The following is an 18,742-nucleotide window of genomic DNA, read 5'->3' as shown; positions in this document are numbered from 1 at the left end:
TGCATTCAGGCGGAAACCTAAGCCTGTTCTGACATCCTGTCTTTGCCTGTCCCCCAGATTCCATCAATTCTTTCACATTTGGAGCAAAGGGTAGAGGGGAAGAAGGGTGATGGGACAGGAGATGTTATTTGGCCAGTGCTGTTTCAACATCTCTCTTGGCTGCAGAATATCTTCTCTCATGGAAAAAAACAAAAGCTGGCTCATCTTTCTCATGAGGAATGTTTGTGCACTGTCTGGAGGACACCCTGCTACCCACTTCCAGACCTCTTCACTATATTTTCTGACATGTGTAATGCACACTTTGGGGAATCCCCACTGAACCCTTTCACTCGTGGTCCCCTTGAAAACCTTGCATCGACCTTGCTTCCTCATGCTCCCTCTCCCACCACAGTGAAACCCAGGAAGATCAGGCTATTGTCCATGTCCATGTCCTGTGTAAGGCAGCTCTAGCCAGCTGCAGTCTCCATCTTGTACACACCCAAACTCTTGTGGTCCCTGGTGTAGCGATAAATTGATCAGAGACCATGTTGCTGAGGACTGGTGAGCTGCCCCTTCTCCTGGGGGCAGACATCGGACAGGATTTTTTGCCACTTCTTTCACTTGGACTTCGGAGCCCACTTCTCTCAAAGAGAACCTTTCTTCCTCCACATCTCTAGCTTTCTCAGACAAGGTGGAGGAGGTGAGAGTCTAAGGATCTCATGACCAGATTTTTGGCTATCCTGAGCAGACGACCTGTATGCTCTTCAGTACTTGTTCTCAGCTTTGGATTTCAGCTGAAATTCTGAGAAAACAGAAATACGTGTTGAACTACATAAACTTCAAGTCCACTTGTTTCTGTGGACATGTAATTCCAGAATGTTAATTAAAGAAAAAATTACTTTTGACAGAAAAGGAAATGAACTTCATCCATATAACATAGTGGATCAGATAGCCAGCAGTCTCCTGTTAGGGCTAGAAAGGGGCTACGTACATATTCTGCAGGCTCTTGAGTAGCTATTCTTTAGCAAATGTGATGCAGTCACTTGAGATGATTTTAATTTGTTGCATGGCAAATGCTGGAATGAGTGATTCAATTTTGATCCCTTGGACAAAGTGTGTGTGTGCATGTGTATCTCTCTCTGTGTGTATTTGTATCTGTGTGTGTGTGTATCTGTTTATGTGTGTGTATGTCTGGGTGTATGTGGGTATATCTGTGTGTATGTGTGTGTGCATGTGTATCTCTCTCTGTGTGTATTTGTATCTGTGTATGTGTGTGTGTGTATCTGTTTATGTGTGTGTATGTCTGGGTGTATGTGGGCATATCTGTGTGTGTGTGTGTGTGTGTGCATGTGTATCTCTCTCTCTCTGTGTATTTGTATCTGTGTGTGTGTATCTGTTTATGTGTGTGTATGTCGGTGTATGTGGGTGTATCTGTGTGTGTGTGTGTGTGTGTGCGTGTGCATGTGGAAAAGTGAAGCTGCTTCTATAAGATTGCTGGTCAACTTTCTGGTGTTTTCTGCTTCTCTGAACCCAGAAATTTATGTATTTTCTATCCCTCCTCAGTGAGAAACAGTTCAACAGTGTGCCAGAATTGTTTGTATGAGGGACAACTGCCTTTCAGTTCAGACAGAAACTCCATCACCATTCTCACAGCTTGTGTGCTTCAAAAGAGCCTGTTACTAGTGAGGATTGGGACCCGAGGTTGCAAAACTGGGTAGAGTTGTGGATGGGACCCAAAGGCAGAATCTGCAGGGCCTGGAATTTGTCTTGTCACTAGGCAAAGTGTTTGTGTTTACCTTTTCAACACATTTGTCTTTGATCATTAAAAAAATAATCCTGAGGGGCTAGAGAGATGGCTTATTGGTTAAGAGCACCAGCTGTTCTTGCAGAGGATTTGGATTTGATTCCCAGAATTCACATGGCAGGTAACAACTGTCTGTAACTCCAGTTCCAGAGAAATCTGACACCCTCCTCTGTTCTCCATGGGCATTGCATGACACAGATGCACTTACATATGTGCAGGCAATACATTCATACACATAGAATAAAAATAAAAAAATATATAAATATATTATATTATGAATACATATAAATAAATATATAATATATAATGTCTCAGTTCTCTTCATTTTTTTCTGCCTTCTGCTCTTTAAACTTCCTAATTACTGAGCCCACAGTTCTGCTTGGTCAACTGAAGTCCTTAAATTCCATTTTCAGGAAAATTTTGCAATTGGTCACTCAAGTCTGTCCCCAAATCACTCGCACTCTGACCAAAATTAAGCCTCCCTATTCACAGGTGACACATGTCAGGAATCCCAACTGTGGAGAATCCTTAACCCTATATAACATAGTGTTTATTCACACACACACACACACACACACACACACACACACACAGAGGTTATTCTGGACTGTCAACTCAGTTGGATTGAAAAACACCTAGGAGACTAGCAAAACACACTCCTGGGTATTCTTATGAGAATGTTTCTAGAAAGGATTAGATCATGAGGACTCTGACCTGATGAATGGCTTAATCCATGGATGGACTGAACAGACTATTGGGAGGTGGTGAAATTGTATAAGGTGGGGCCTGACTAGGGGAAGAAAGTCATGGGTCCATGCCCATAGGGACTGTATCTTGTTCTGGTGGCAGTGGCAGGGTAGCAGAAGATAGCCAAGAACTGCCACAGCAGCTCAGTTTGAGGAGTTCCCTTGTCCTTTAGAGGCTACCTCAGATCCTTGACTTTTCTGCAGGAAGAAATTTCAGGACAAACCAATGTCAAGCAGAGTTGGAGCTTTTTAAAAGGAGATTGTAAACTTAGATTTAAGTGCAAGGGTTAATGAAAGAGTGTCGCTCTTACAAACTTACACAAAGAACACAAAGAACAAAACTTACACAAGAACATGGGTGTCAGCTTCTCAAAGAATACTTGTGCGTGCTTAAGTGTCTTAGTGATGACCTTATATATGATTTTGGTGGCTTTCAAGTTACATCTCAAAGGGTTGCTATAAAACTTTTTCTCCCCTTTTCTTCATTTGATAAATGAGATTATAAAGTGGCTAGGGAGGTTCATCAGATAAGGTTGTAATCTAGTAAGTTGAACACCATGGGCCATAAGAGAGATAAGACATGATCTTTACTGTAAATTGGGTTTCTAGTAAGATTTCTAGAAAATTGTAGGTTTACAGCTGGGAACGGAGAAAGGCTTAGGCATTAAGCACAATTCGTTGCTATTTAACATTCTTATTTGAACATCAATATGCAAAAAGAATATTGTTTCTATGTCCACAACCTGCACAGCAATATTAATTGTGCTGGAAGTCTTGATATCCCCTTAATCTTCCCTTTCTATTTTGCCTCACTGGCTACTTCCTGTTACTGCACTGCTCTGCTTCCTGTCTGTCTTGCTGTGAGCTGCTTGACCATGCCCTCTCTGCAAGGGAGGATTGAAACTTTTCCAACTGAGAGCAAAAGTAAAACTTTCCTGTCTTTTTTATGTCAGGCTTTCTGTCACAGCCACTAGAAAGCTAACTGGTACAATACATATACAAACAGTGTCTCTTCCTTAATAAGTAGGTATTTGTCACATACCATGACTCTTTTGTAGTTTGAGGTGCAAGCAGAAAAGCCAGCACAAGTTTAGCACAATTTCAAAGAGAGATTTGTTTTTACTGTAGACTTTTACAGTCTCAGCATATGACTTTTTTTCTTTGTCTTTTTGTGACTCTTCTTTGCTTAAAGGAAGCACTTTCCAGATCCTCTTAAACTATCTGAATTGCCAGTGTCACTGGTGTTGCGCTTTAGGGCTATGCTATATAAAATCAGGGTCCCTTGCACACAGGCTTTGTGATACCTTTGCTATTGCTCTGACAAGCAAGTGTCTACTAAGTGACCAGGGGGACATAGCATATGCTGCTTGGATTTGCAAGATAAAGAAATAATTCATGGGGCTGGAAAGATGGCTCAGCAGTTAAGAGCACTGGTTGTTCTTGCAGACAAGCTGGGTTCGATTCCCAGCACCCACATGGTGATTAACAAATTTCTGTAACTCCAGTTCCAGAAGAATCCAACACGTTCTTCTGACCTCCATGGGCATTGTACTACATGGGTGTACTTAAACACATGCGGGAAATACATTCATACACACAAATTTTTTTAAAGTAATAAAATATTTTTTTAAAAAGAAGAAAGAAATTCACGTCCAGGTGGACAGAGCAGGACAGCAGGAAATTTCCCACACTACTCAGAATGGTATGTGATTTTTAAACTCACATTTTTTTTTCAGTTCTAGAACTTTCTGTTTATTATTTTTGGATTATGGTTGATCTCAAAACTTTGGAAAGAGAAATTGCAAATAAGCTGGGATATTGTAGTCTCTACTCAGATGTTTTTAGTACAAAACTCTAGAACTTCTTTTGCCCTGACTTTAGAAGTTCTAGAATATTGTTTATAAAACATGGTTTCTCTGTCTCAACAATTCCTTTCCTGCTTCATCTTTCCACATGTCATTGTCAGCCCTGGCTGACTATGGTCGCCAGAGGGAAACAAAAGAAGTTCAAGGCAGGCAGTGTAAACCCTGGAGTGTCCTGAGGTGTTTACACCATGAGTGTGCTCTCATCCTGATTTCCAGAAGAGCTCCAGAGACCAAACTACGGTGTGTTTGCTTGTGTGTTTAACTTTATGAGGCTGTTGTTTTATTTTGTTTTGAAAGCTTCTTCTGATAATAAAAAATTCCTATTCTAATGCTAAATATTCTGTGAATTGCGTTCTCCTTTCTCTTTCTCCATCCTTTTTTGTCTCTGACTCTTGGTTTCTCTGTTAGTTCATGCACGCTGATTAGCTTAGTTGACATGTCTCCCTCTCCTCGCTCACACCCCCTCGCACATACTCTCAGCTTCTCTTTCAGGCTTTACATTCTTCCTTTCAAAAATAGCATTTGATGGAGCTAGAGTCACTTCCAATAATTTTCTCTATTTTACTACATCTGTAAGAAAAGAACATGTCTCTGTGGCTGAGAGAGAGAGGAAAAGGTAAAGGAGAGGAGAGAGAGAGAAGGAGAGGAGAGAGAGAGAGAGAGAAAGAGAGAGAGGTCTTTACTTCTGGGTCATCATCCCTTTCTTCATAGACAGCAAGACCTGTAAGAAAATGCCCTAGGGCCAGCAGAGAGGAGAGCTTTGATGTAAAAATCTGGTACTGGTGGAGTCCACAAAAATAAGAGAACCTTACCATTTATTCTGAATATCTCAGGGGATTGTGTAGGATGGAGAAATGACACTGTGGGAATGTACTGGTGAGAATTACCACCAGTGCCTTCTTTGTCCCTACCAGCATGGTGATTCCCAATTTTAATTCAAGTCTGGGTATCTGAGACCCTTTTAAAACCTAATGGAGGGCTAGAGAGATGGCTTAGCAGTTAAGAGTCTCTCTTGCAGAAGACCTAGGGTTGGTTCCCAGCACCCAGATGGTGACCATCTGTAACTCCAGTTCCAGGGAATCAGACACCTCTTATGGGCTCCATAAGCACCAGGCACACATATGGAGCACATGCATATACATGCAGGCAAGACACTAATACACAAATAAAAAATAAATAAATCTTTAAAAAACAATCTAGTGGGGCTGGAGAGATGGCTCAGCAGTTAAGAGCACTGGCTCCTCTTGCAGAGGACCCTGGTTTGGTTCCCAGTGCCCACATGGTGACTAACAACCATTTGTAACTCCAGTTCCAGGGGATCTGACAGCTTCTTCTGTCTTCCGAGGGCATTGCATGACACGGTTACACTTTCATAGATGCAGACATAACACTCATACACATAAAATAAAAATAATGAATAAAATATTTTTTAAGTTTTTAAATAAAAAACAATAAAAAAGAATCTAATTGAATAGACTACCTCGCTATAAAACATGTGTACTCAAAACATACACGAAACATGATGTTTAATTCACACACCTCTAGAATTAGTAATCATCTGTCCACATGGATACACACCCCACATGTCTCTCTCCTTGTTGTTTCCCTTCTTCCAAGCCCTGGCTCAACTGGGAAATCTGGGGAATAGGTGAGGAAGACAGGACCAAAGGAGCAATGAAAAGATCTGGTCCTGTTCCAGGTTGAAACCCTGAACATGGTTGTCCAAAGAAGTATACATCTCTCTGATGACTTTCTAGGTTGTCATTTGACTTGTGTTTATGGTACCCTGTGAGGTAGCAGTCTGTGAGCTAACCTGGGGACAGAACTACTTACCTGTTTCCTTGGGATAATATGTTTAGTTTGTTGCAAATAAACAAGTTATAAATGAAGTTTTGGAATTTGAGATATTGCTCTGTTTATGAAAGAGGAAAAATGCTATTAGACAGCCATATATTGGTCTGCAAGACCAAAGAGAAAAGTGCACATTATGAAAAAGTGTTTTCCATTTCAAATAGTAAAACATGCAGCTCTGTGACATTAGGACTCTCTTTCTTTGAGCTCCTCTTGTTCTCTGTGTCATTGACAGGCACCGGGGAGGCTGGTACTTCTCCTAGGGCTTAACCTTTATATAGACATAGATTTGTCTTTTTGCAAGGTTTAATAACCAGGCACTGGAATGATAAGAAACCCCCTAAGATGACAGTACTTGGGATCTGATTTTGATGTGCAGTGTTCTATAGAAAGCACAAGCAAAATGAATAATTCAAGAATGACGTGAAACATTTATGATTTATTTACAGCCCCAAATTCAAAGTAACTCAGAGATCTTCACATAGCTTGTGCCCTGGCCTGCCATTTAAAGCAACATTCGGGGGAAAAGGACAAAGACAGGACACAGGAGATATACTATAACTTTATACATGGCAGGAGACAAGAAACCTTAATGTCTGCTGAGCAATAAATTGAACGATGAGGGACATCAAAGGTGGCCTTGAGAAAATTAGTAGTATCGAGATTGACTGATAATGCCTCTCAAGAAATCTCATGTGATTATGGATTACTGCCTTTTTGCTAAGATTTTTCTAAATGATTTCTTCATAGTATATTCTGATTTTTAGAAAGCCTTTCTAAGATATTCATATTTCTTAGCAAAATGAAGAAACTAAAATCCTTCTCATGATCAGGAGAGAGATATAATGCTGTCAGTTTTCCAACATTCTTACTAGATCATTGTTTGAGGACCTTGTGTTAATGCCACACATCTCTGTAGACCTTGTGTTAAATATCATACTTCTCTGTCTCTCTTACCCAGCCACTGTCTTCTTAACCTTTACATTCTACACTGGGAGGCTGTTTGAGGCATGACTCATTATCATGGTGTATTACATTAATAGATTTACCTTATGAGTGATGATGTGGTGGTGTTATGGTGGGACCTTACAGTATTTTCTGAAAAAAAAAAAAACAGTTTCAACAGTGGAAATGGTTACTGAAAACTAAAATGATCTTTAAAAATCTTTCGTGAGTGCTTGGGAGTGCTTGATGCTGAAGAGCATTCTGTACTTGGACATCTGCCCTAGGGAGAAAGTGTATATGCCCTGAGCCACAGCAGGCTCCAGAGAAGGGTGGCCCTACAGTCAACAGCTGAGGTGAACTGTCAGTGATGGACTCACTTTTGGTGAAATGTGGGTGGTTCTGAGGGTTTATTGTCATTAGGGTCTGCCTTTGCACGAAGCTACCCCAGTTACCAACACTGTCACATTAAGTGTTTTTGTCTTTATTAAAAGTAAAAGCTGACACAAACACATTCTTTTTTGCTAGGAGATTCTCAAATACATTGTTTTGTGCTAGGAGATTCTCAAACACATTCTTTTTTTGCTGGGAGATCCTCAAATGTGTGAGGCACCCCCTCAAACTCTTGTGTAGATGGCAGTAATCACTCAGCCTAGAAAAGAGCCTTTAGAAGTGGTCCTTAGCATGGATTTTCCCTCATCCCTTCTCTTCAAGTGTACCTTATTCCTTTGGGAGTTTGTTTCTACTCACCTGGCTTGATATCACAAATTATAGTAGACTGGGTGGCTCAGAATTGATATTTCTCCTTCAGAGTTCTGCAGTTCAAGATCAACGTGCTGGCAGATTCAGGGTCTAGTGACACTTCTGATTTATAGGTGGCCATCTTCCTCCCATGATGATATTCTCCCATGATGGAGAGAGATGTTTCCTTTATGTCAGTTCCCATTCATAGAGGCTGTATCCTTATGACTGTGATGTCCCAAAGGCCCCACCTCTAATATCATCACCTGGATTTCAACACATGAATACGAAAGGGACATAACTATTTAGTCCTTAACAGTTTAGTATTAAATAAAGCAGTTCATAAAATGATAGACTTTTTAAAAATTTGTTATCATTATTATTAGTGGGTGCCAAGGGTACACACAAGGTCAGAGGAGAACTTTTGTCAATGTGTTCTCTCCTTCCACCATGGGTTCCAGGGATTGAACTCAGGTCATCAGGCTTGTGTGGAAAGTGCTGTTAACTCCCTGAGTCATCTCAATGGCCCAAAACAACAGGAATTCTTAAAAGACAAAAGATTCTCAGTAGTTAAGACCATGGGTGTCTGTGAGGTCTGGGCTCTCAGTTGCAGTACAGCAGCGGAAAACACCACACTGTTGCATCTCTAGCTATGGCTGCCCTCGTGACCCCATTCTAAAGCTTTGCAGGAAACATGTCAACCTAGATAGAAAATCAGAGCTGCATTTAGAATGACAGAGGAAGCAGCCTTCCTTTGTCGTGTCCAATGTTGCTATAGTCAAGTCTGTATTAGGATATGATGTCCACATCAAACAGGTGTGATGTCCACTGCTCAGGTACCAGGGTGAAGACTCTGAAGAGGATCAAAAATAAGGACCAACTGACTGCATTAAATACATCATGAAATAAATTTCTCTTTCCCCATCCCTCTCCCTTGAGGTTCTGAGTTAGTATGTGTGTTATTATTAGTATCTGTCTTACTTTCTCCTTTAGGCTAAAAATAAGGTCAGTTGATTTAGAAGAAGGTATGAAAGCCTTCCAAGCAAAGAGGAAAACTGATCTTTTTTGCTTTGATTCTGTGAGAAAAAGGGAAGCTGACCCCAAGTCCTTGAAGCAATGTCTACAGAGTGGAACAAACCCTCAAATGGGGAATCTTGCCCCACACTGTTCCTGTTATGGCCATAGCTACACCTCCCACATACTTCACACACTGCGGGGCCAACTGCATGCATCTACAGAATAGACTGAATGCTGAATAGATATCAGCAAAAGATCCCTACAAACCAGGATGCTGGGGACCAGCTAGGCTGCAAGTGAGTTAGCCTAAAGCAACAGTGTTGGGGAGGTCACTGGGATCAGAGTCCAGCATTTGATCTTGTGCTTCCCCTACTGGGATGTGGGGATCAGAGACTTTCAAGAAATATGCATTAGCTAAGATGGGGCTTTCATCTAAACCTTCCTTTGGAGCAACCTACCAGAATCAGGATCAGTCGTCTGACATGAACTCTGAAGACGGGCGGTGCTGCTCACCTAACGTGAGACTGAGCCCATAGTACAGCAGCCAATGAGGGGGCTGAGTGAGTGTCAGAGAAAAATTATGCCAAAGTATTCTGGTCCTTATGGTGAGCACAGTTCAGTGGCTGGTCTTAATCAGATAATAAGCCAGCACACAATGGCAAATTGCTGTTAATGAGTATGTTAGGCTCACCAGTCTGTAGCTGCTCTCTGAAGGCTGTGTTGAGGAGGATCCTGAGGGTGTACTGAGTCGAACAGTAAAGAGGACTATGAATCATGGCAATCTCTTTCCTGATCAGGAATGGGACAGTGTGTCATATACATGTCATCACACATCACACATGCTATACAGTGGCATTTGAAAGCTCTGTGTTGGAAGCCTGTCATGGGAAGCTTTAAAGGTTAGACAGAAGGTATTGGCTTTTGTTTTGTGGAATGTGGTTTGGTCAGGACAGTAGTTAAGGACTGTAAATGTCTTTACCAGGATTCATGCTCTGTGCTTGCTGGAGGAACCATGCAACTCTGTTTTCTTACACTGAGCCACGTCACATTCTTAAATTACCTAAACATTCTTGAAATTGTAAGCCTCAGAAGATATTAGAACATTTTTGATGGCTTATGAGCTGGAAAATAGTGTCATCAGAACATATTTTTCAAAAATTATTCCATCAGGAAGGTGAAAGTTGGGCTGGAGGACAACAGGAGGCTGGAGGTTGTGCTACTCACTAAGAAGTACTGGAACTCTCTCTGTAAGAGTTATGTATACCCACTCTTGAACTTCAGAAATAAGATAGAGCAGAAGTGCCAAAAATGTTTCAGGAGTAAAATCAATGGGAGAGTATGAGCAAGGTATGATGATATATATGCATGAAGTTGTCATAATGTTGTGTGTGCCAACTAAAAGTGTAATAATAATAATAATAATAATAAGATCAAGCCAGGTCTGGTGGCACATATCCATACTCCTAACAGTGAAGTGGCTGACATGGGATGTTAAGTTTGAGACCAGTCTGGGCTATATAGTGAAATCCTATCTCCAACACACACACAAAAAACACAAAAGCCAAGTGAGATAAAGGCTTCATTGAAAGACTTGGCTTAGGTGTAGAGATGAATAAAGACATCACACCGGGCGTGATGGCACACACCTTTAATCCCAGCACTCGGGAGGCAGAGGCAGGCAGATCTCTGTGAGTTCAAGTGAGTTCCAGGCCAGGTGGGGCTACAGGGAGCGAATAGACCAGAGAGAGAGTTCATGCACCAGTCTTCAGTGAAAGAGATGCACAAGGGGCTGGAGAGAGGGCTCAGTGGTTAAGAGCACCAACTGCTCTTGCAGAGGATACGGGTTCAATTCCCAGCACCCACATGGAGTCCTTGACTCCAGTTTCAGGGGAATCCAACAACCTCTTCTGACCTCTGTGGCATTGCACAACATGGGTGCACTCACATACATACAGGCAATACACTCATATACATAAAATAAAAATATTTGTATTTATAAAAGAGAGACATCAGAAATGATGGAATGATGTCAAAGCTTTAAACCCAAGGGACTGGGGAGAAACAACTAGCCCCTCTAATGAAAATAGGAAATTGAAATAGAGGGATAAATTTGGGAAGGTGTACAGAGAGGAAGGAGATGAGTGGATGAATGTCAGGACACAGTTATTGTTCTGATGATGCTACTATTACAGATGGGCTTGCTCAGCACGTTTTCCTGAGAAAAGCTATGTGATGGACATTGTGTCTTGTTCTACATTTTCCAAGGCTAGTGGAGGACATCCAAATTGGACAGCTGGCTGGGGTTAAAGGTTTGGTCTGTGGTGGTGGAATAAGGCCAAATTAGCTGGCATGGAATCTGTGCCCTTGACAGGAAGTGCAAAGGACTAGCTGGTAATCAGGTCTAGCCATTTCTGTTATGGCATCTAATCAGATATTGGCTTCCTGTCTTGCACCTTTTTGCCAGCTGGATGGCTGCCTTCCCTTACTGCCTGTCCCAGCTATGGGTAGAGGTCACACTGAAATTGTTCATTTTTACCTCTTTTGAGCCAGAGTGGAGACTGATTTGGTGCTAGGGACTAAGAAAGTTTGTCTAGGTCAACAAGCATGTATGCAGCACCTTGCTAGATGTCTCGTCACCCTCTGCCCATCTATGTAGGCTGAGTTCTGCCTCATGATAGCAAACATGGATCATGCTAACAGTTGCTGTACATCCTCTACTTGACATCGTCATAGAATGGATGCTAAGATCTGCTCTCACCTAGTCAGCCTTGGTTTACTTATCAGTTAACTTAGTAGCTTGGATGAACATTCTCATTTCTCATGATTCTGTGGATTGACTGGACTCAGGTGGATTTTTTACAGGGCTCTCATGCAGCTATAGAAGGAGAGGGAATAGCTAAGATGGTTCATCCACATGCCTGGCCCATTGGCAAGGACAGATAGAGGCTGGACTCAGCTGGGCTACTGATGACTCACTCTTTTTCTATTACCATATGGTTTTGGGATTCCTTTTTTCTGTCTGGCCTCCTTTAATGGTCTCTGCAGCAGAATAGCTGAGCATCTAATATATTACTCAGGGATTTCCAAAGCACTGAAACAGAAGTTGCCATACCTTCTGTGACTTTGACCTAGAGCAGGCCTAATGTAGAGCTAGCTCAGTTTAGGAGTAGGATGGGGCTATATGGTGTGAAATTTTGGAGGCATAATTCATGAGGGAGTCATCCAACAGCTTCCTATTTGTACTGTATTGCTTTAGTTGTCAACTTGACACACCTGGTCAGAGGGAACCTCATTGAGGAATTATCTCCATTGGAGTGGCTTGTGGCCATGACTGTGGGGTATTTTCTTGATTGTTGAGTTGATGTGGGAAGACCTAGTCCACTGTGAGTGGTGCCACCCCTGGAGAGGTGGTCCTGTATTCCATAAGAAAGAAGGCTGAGCAGGGGCCAGAGGAGCAAGCCTGTAAGCAGCGTTCCTCCATGGAAACACCCACCAAAGCCAACTTGGGGAGGAAAGGGTTTATTTGGCTTACAGCTCACAGTCCATCACCAAGGGAAGCTAAAGGCAGAACTCAAGACAGAAACCTGCTGCACAGGTACCCTCCCACATCATTCAGCAATCAAGAAAATGCCCCACAGCCATGGCCACAAGCCAGTCAAATGGAGACAATTCCTCAATTGAGGTTCTCTTCATCCAGGTGTGTCAAATTGACAACTGAAGCTATCCAGCACCTGGATAGCTTTTTTTCTTTCCTTCTCCCTGTGAGAAGTGAGGCAGAAGAAGGTGTGAGTGGGGTGGTGTAAGTCTGAGTAAGCCTTGATAGACATGCAGGAATCACTGAGGAAACCAAGCAATACTAAGGGAATGCTGAGCGGCCCCTAGAGGTGCACGTGGTAAAGGCTCTTTCTCCCCTGATGATGCTATCGGGAGATGGTGGAGTTTTGGGGAGGTAGGGCCTAATAGGAGATGTTCAGATTATTGAGGATGCACCCTTGAAGAAGATAGTGGGATCCCACTCTGTGTCCACCCCCACTGCAGCCGTGATGATAGTGGTTTTGCTATGCCACACACTCCAGTCATGATATTGCCTCAAACAACAGAGCCAACTAATCGTGAACTGAAACTTCCCAAACTGTGGCCACAGTAAACCTTTCCCTTATGAGTTTTTTTTTAATAGTCACAGAGAGCTGACTAATACAGAAAGAGTGGGAAAAATACTTAGTGCCCTGAGGATTCTGAAAATTGCTAATTGTATGGTTAGAATATGGAGTGGCTGTGGGGTGTTGTAAAGGGGAGATTAAAAGGAACGGGAAGGGGCAGAACTAAAAAGAAGTTATATACCAAGCCAAGAAATTCTTATTTGCTTCCCTAGGTAGGGTTTTTAAGAAGGAAAATCTTGGTCAGATTTACACTCTGACAATTTGAGAGATGTACTAGAAAACACAGAGATTAAAAAGCATAGACTTATTCACTTGTTATTACAAGAGATCAAAGGATATGTGGTGAAGGTCTTGGCAGGGCTGGCTCTAGGATGGTTCAGCCCATGGGTACATAGTAGAGGGGGGCTATCTGTATAAATGTATTACAAAATTTATGAACTAGGTGATAGTACATGCCTACAATCCCAGTACTTTGGGAGTGGGTAGATTTCTAAGGCAGGAGGATCATGAGTGTGGGGACAGACTAAGTTACAAAATGAGACCCTAACTCAAAAACTACCTACCTATCTACCTATCTACCTACCTACCTAACTAACTAATCAACTAACTGAACAAACAAACAAATAAATATTTACGGGCCCATGAAAGATGATTACCTAATAAAGCTTCAAAAAGCAGGTAAGGAGAGGAACTCAGGGCATGAAGAGATTTCACAGTGCTCAGGTCCCACCTCTCCTGGTCAGGTCCATGAGCTATGTGCCTTCATGCTCTTTGTAGTTAAACATGGGAATCCTAGATAATTTATATTTCCCACTGCAAGCAAAAAAGAAGGTAGTACAGTTATTCCTCACAATATTGTATTTTTTTGCAAATTATTTGTATACAAGCAAGATAGATCTGTTTTTTTCGGTTCCTCAGTAGCAGTTCCTTCCTGCTGATTCTATCTTCCTCATGACCCAGTTCCCAGTGACTCTCTACCAGATTGTTATCATGATTTATTGATGATGAGCACAAATCTTACTCAGAGCACTCAGGAAAATGAGAGCAGTAATTCATTTTAGGCTCATATGAAATTCACAATTTAAGATTCACAATTTTATACAACAAGTGTAAAATAACACATGCTCCAACCATGCCTTCTCCTGACTCTTTAGGCCATGATCACTGCACTCCTAGAACATCTCTTTTAAAATTGGACACATTTTTGCCTTCAATGCTACCATCTATAGGGAGGAGAGGAGGCAGTCTGAGGCTTTTCAGGGAAAACACTGATCATCTAACTGATCTAAGAGCCATCTGGGGAAGCAAGTGTCATATGGGACGTAAGAGAGGACATTAATCAGAGGGCCTGTTTTGAAAGTTTATTGAAAAATTTAGGACACTTTTATGAACTTTTTCAACATTGTTTTTCCTTCAAGAATCCAATTAAGATGTAGTAAGTCCTTGTAGTTTTCCCTCACTTTCTGCTATCCTCTTCAAGACCACAACAAAATGTTGAGGAAGGAAGTCATTGTGTGTGATGGTTCATCTTGGCTGTCAACTTGATTGGATCTGGCATCAAGAGACATGACTGTGGGCAGGCCTGTGAGGGTATTTTCTGGAAGGATTAACTGAGGGGGAAGACACTCCCCAGAGTAGACCCAGATTTAAAGAGGCCTAAGGGAGAAGCAATACTGCCTTCATCTGCCCTCCATAGCATCTACTCTGTTGCTGCCCCTGCTGTTGCCCTCCTTCACTGACATTGGAACCATCTTCTTTGCCCTCCCATTGTGGACCAAAGACCAGCACCTCTCCAAGAATCCTTCAGGCCTTCAGTATGAGATTGGGAGGCATCTGGCCTTATGGACTGTGTAGCCACTGGGTTCTCAGCCTCTCTAGCATGCAGAGGACCACTGTTGAACTATCTAATCCATATTGTATAAGCCAGTCTAATATCTTCCCTTTGAACTGTGTGTGTGTGTGTGTGTGTGTGTGTGTGTGTGTATTCATTCTATTGGTTTTGTTTCTCTAGAGAACTTCCACAAATACATTGTGATTTACAGGTAACTTATAAGGAGAAGGAAATAAAGAAAAGAAGGAAGGAAGGAGAGAGAGAGAGAGGAAGAAGAAAACAGTCTACTCTTATCTTTACAATTCAAAGTGAACTACGAAAAAACTATCATATGCCTGTGCTTGATTCTTTGTTGACAGTGTCTTTGCAATTCAATTTATAGAAGAAAATTCTAAAATCTTTATGAAAGCACAAAAGACCCCAAATAGCCAAAGAAATCCTGAGTAAAAATAACAATGTTGGAGGTATTTCCTAATTTCAAGTTATTCTACAAAGCCATATTAATAAAAACAGCATGGTTCTGGAACAACAACAACAAAAGACATGTAGTTCAATGGAATAGAATGGAAGACCTGGAAATAAACTCATACAGCTACAGCCACTTGATTATTTTATTTTTATTTTTATGTGTATGAATGTATTGCCTCCATGTATGTAAGTGCACCCACGTTGTGTAATGCCTGAGGAGGTCAGAAGAGGGCGTTGGAGCTCTTGGAACTGGAGTTACACATAGTTGTTAGCTGCTATGTGGGTTCTGGGACTTGAACCCAGGTCCTCTCCAAGAACACCCAGTGCTCTTGACCACTGAGCCATCTCTTCAGCCCCTACTTGATTATTTTTATTGGATAATTTTGTTCTTTGACAGTTATATACATGTATATAATATATCCTGATTACTTGCTCCTCTACACATTTTCTTATCTCCCTCTCATCCATATCAAACCCTTCCCATCCCTATCAGCCCCTTTCTCCCATTCATGACTTTTGGTTTTGTTTTATGACCCATCTAGCTTAACCAAGGCCATCTGTGTGAGCACTGGATTGGAACTATCCTTTGAGTCTGTGTGGTCACCAGTGGGTACACAACTGAAGGCACTCTCCCTGAGCTGACTTACCCTCCTGAACTGACTCTACTACAACTGACTTAGAAGCAAATAGTTCAGCAGTGAAGGGTAGAGCCCCCTGAGCCCTTCCTCCATCCATGCCCGACAGTTAATGGGCCCATTCTTGTGCAGACCCAGTGCAGACATCCACAGCTGCTGTGAGTTAGTGACTGAATGGCTGTGTTGCATTAGTGCAGACTCCTGCATTTCAAATTTATTCTCCACCTCTTCTTCCCCACTGTTCCCTGAGCCTTAGAGAAGATGATGTAAATATCTTTTTCAGGGCTGAGCACTCACCCATTACTTATTCTTAACACCTTGTCCAACCACAGCTCTCTCCATTCACCACTGTTCACTGGAAAGAGAAGCCTCTTTGATTAAGGCTGAGAGTAGTGTTTATCTATGGGTATAAACATAATACTCAGAAGGCAGTTTGATGTTATGTCAATTTTGCTAAATAACAGCATTTAGTTCCCTTCTAGGGTTTATGATATCTCCCAGCCTGGGTTTTTAACCAGATTTATAGTACTAGGTATGGATGCCATCCTGTGGAGTGAGTCTCAAATCTAATCACAGAGCAGTTGGTTACCCTGGTTACAGTGGTGCCACTATGGTACCAGTAAGCTCAGCTTGCTTGTCAAATCAGTCTTACAAATTTATGCCATTCATAGTTAGGTATGCCCTTTCCTCCACAGCAGCCTGCATAGTGCCTTCCAGGACTATGAAAACTAACCCTGATTGGACAAAGATGCCCAAAACATACAATAGGAAAAAGACAACCTCAACAAATGGTGCTGGGAAACTAGATATTGATGTAGAAGATTGAAACTAGATCTATATCTCTCACCTTGTACAAAAAAAATCAACTCCAAATGGATCAAAAATTTTAATGTAAGACCTGAGACTCTGAAATTATTAGAGAAAAATATAGAGAAAAAACTTCAAGTTATAGACATAAGCAAAAACTTTCTAAGGACTCCATGAGCTCAGGACATAAGACCAAGTACTGACAAATGATTGCATGAAATTAGAAACTTCTACATAGTAAAGGAAAGAATTAAGTGAAGAAACAGCACACAGAATAGGAGAAAAATCTTTGCTAGCTATATATCTGATAGAGGATTCATATCTAAAATATATAAAAGCTTTAAAAAAGTCCCACTAAATACCAAAAGTCCAACAATCCAAGCAATAGATGGGGTAATTAAATAAGCAAATACTTCTCAAAAGATTAAGTAAAAATGACCAGTAAACATATAAACAATATCTACTATCTTTGACCATCAGGGAAATGCAAATTGAAACTATACTGAGATTCCATCTCACCCCAGTCAAAATGACTGTTATTAAGAAAACTAATGGTGAAGCTGGAGAGATTGCTCAGTGGTTAAGAGCATGTATTGCTCTTTCAGAGCACCTGAGTTTTGTTCCCAGCACCCATATCAGGTAGCCTACAACTGCCTGTAACTCCAGCTCCAGGGGATCTGATAGTTTCTTCTGGCCTCTGAGGGTATGTACACTCATGTGGACATTCATCTCCCACCATATACATATAATTCAATTAATATAATTAAAAATAAAATGAATCTCAAATCTACAAAAAAAAGAGAACACAAATAGCAACAAATGTTAGCAACAAATATTAGCAAAGATGCTAGAGTGAATGTGAATGAGTCTAGTCACTATAGAAATGAGTATGTAAGTTCATCAAAAAACTAAAGATGATTCAGCAATACCACTCTTAGGTATATACCCAAGTCAACATATCACAATTGTACTTACACGTCTATGTTTGCTGCAGCACTGTTCACAATAGCCAAGCTATGGAATCAATATGGATGTCCATCAATAAATGAATGGATAGGGAAAACGTACACAAACAGAGCTTTATCCAGTCATATAGAAGAAAGAAATTATGTTATTTGCAGGAAAATGGTTACAACTAAAGATCATTCTATTAAGAGAAATAAGCAGATTCAGAGAGAAAATTATCATGTTTTATCTCATATGTGGAGCCTGGATTATACATAGATACATAAAATTGTAATGTAATATGTGTCATCAGTGATTGTCTGGAGCAACTGAAAGGCACCAGAGAGGGGGAAAGGGAGGGCACCAGGGTGAATATAATCCAAAGTACATGATGTATGAAAATGTCTTTATGAAACTTATAACTCTACAATTGATATGTGACAATTTAAAATATTTTGAATTAAAAAGTATTCATTTGGAAATTATTTTCTCTTGCAGTGGGTGTGATGGTTTGCTTTTGAAATCTGTTCACGTTCACTAAATGACTCACAGTTTTGAGAACACTGATGCTGTTGTGCTTTGCACTGGAATGAATGATGGAGCACTCTCACCACAGACAAAGGGGCTGCTGGGGAAGTCTTGCCACCTGGTCAACAGTACTTTCATTCTTTTTGTGAAGCTGACACTGAAGCTGTTTAAAGGAGCAGCATTTTGTGTCTCACACAAATGAGCTGCATGCAGTCTGTCTCGAAGCTTCTGCAGACTAAAGATCTCCGGGAGTGAGTTCGCTGAAGATGTAAAAAGGAAACCCAAGTGAGTTGTAGCGGTATAAGCTCAACCCTGACCCCTGAGGAAAATAAGGAACAACAGAGACTGGAAAGGAGTCTCTGTTTCAGTGCCTGAAAGCAAAGGCCTGGCTGGAAATTGGAAGGGACTGCAGAGTGTGAGTGC

General features: G+C 41.3%; 1 protein-coding gene across 1 annotated transcript in view; it reads right to left on the bottom strand.

The window, feature by feature from the left end:
• The window catches only part of LOC103749476 (histone H2A type 1-D-like), a 38,833-nt gene extending 22,694 nt beyond the window's left edge, over positions 1 to 16,139 (bottom strand). The window contains exons 1-2 of the mRNA XM_008852353.3: positions 16,052 to 16,139; positions 7,295 to 7,343 (exon numbers count right to left, since the gene is read on the bottom strand). Of these exons, the coding sequence (XP_008850575.1) occupies positions 7,295 to 7,343; positions 16,052 to 16,139 (137 nt within the window). The remainder of the gene's footprint in view (positions 1 to 7,294; positions 7,344 to 16,051) is intronic.
• Between the last annotated feature and the right edge of the window lie 2,603 nt (positions 16,140 to 18,742).

The sequence above is a fragment of the Nannospalax galili genome, unplaced genomic scaffold (genome assembly GCF_000622305.1).
Source record: "Nannospalax galili isolate Female #2095 unplaced genomic scaffold, S.galili_v1.0 scaffold390, whole genome shotgun sequence".
NCBI lineage: Eukaryota > Metazoa > Chordata > Mammalia > Rodentia > Spalacidae > Nannospalax > Nannospalax galili.
The sequence above is the reverse complement of the archived record's forward strand: the minus strand, read 5'-3'. Positions and strand labels throughout refer to the sequence as shown.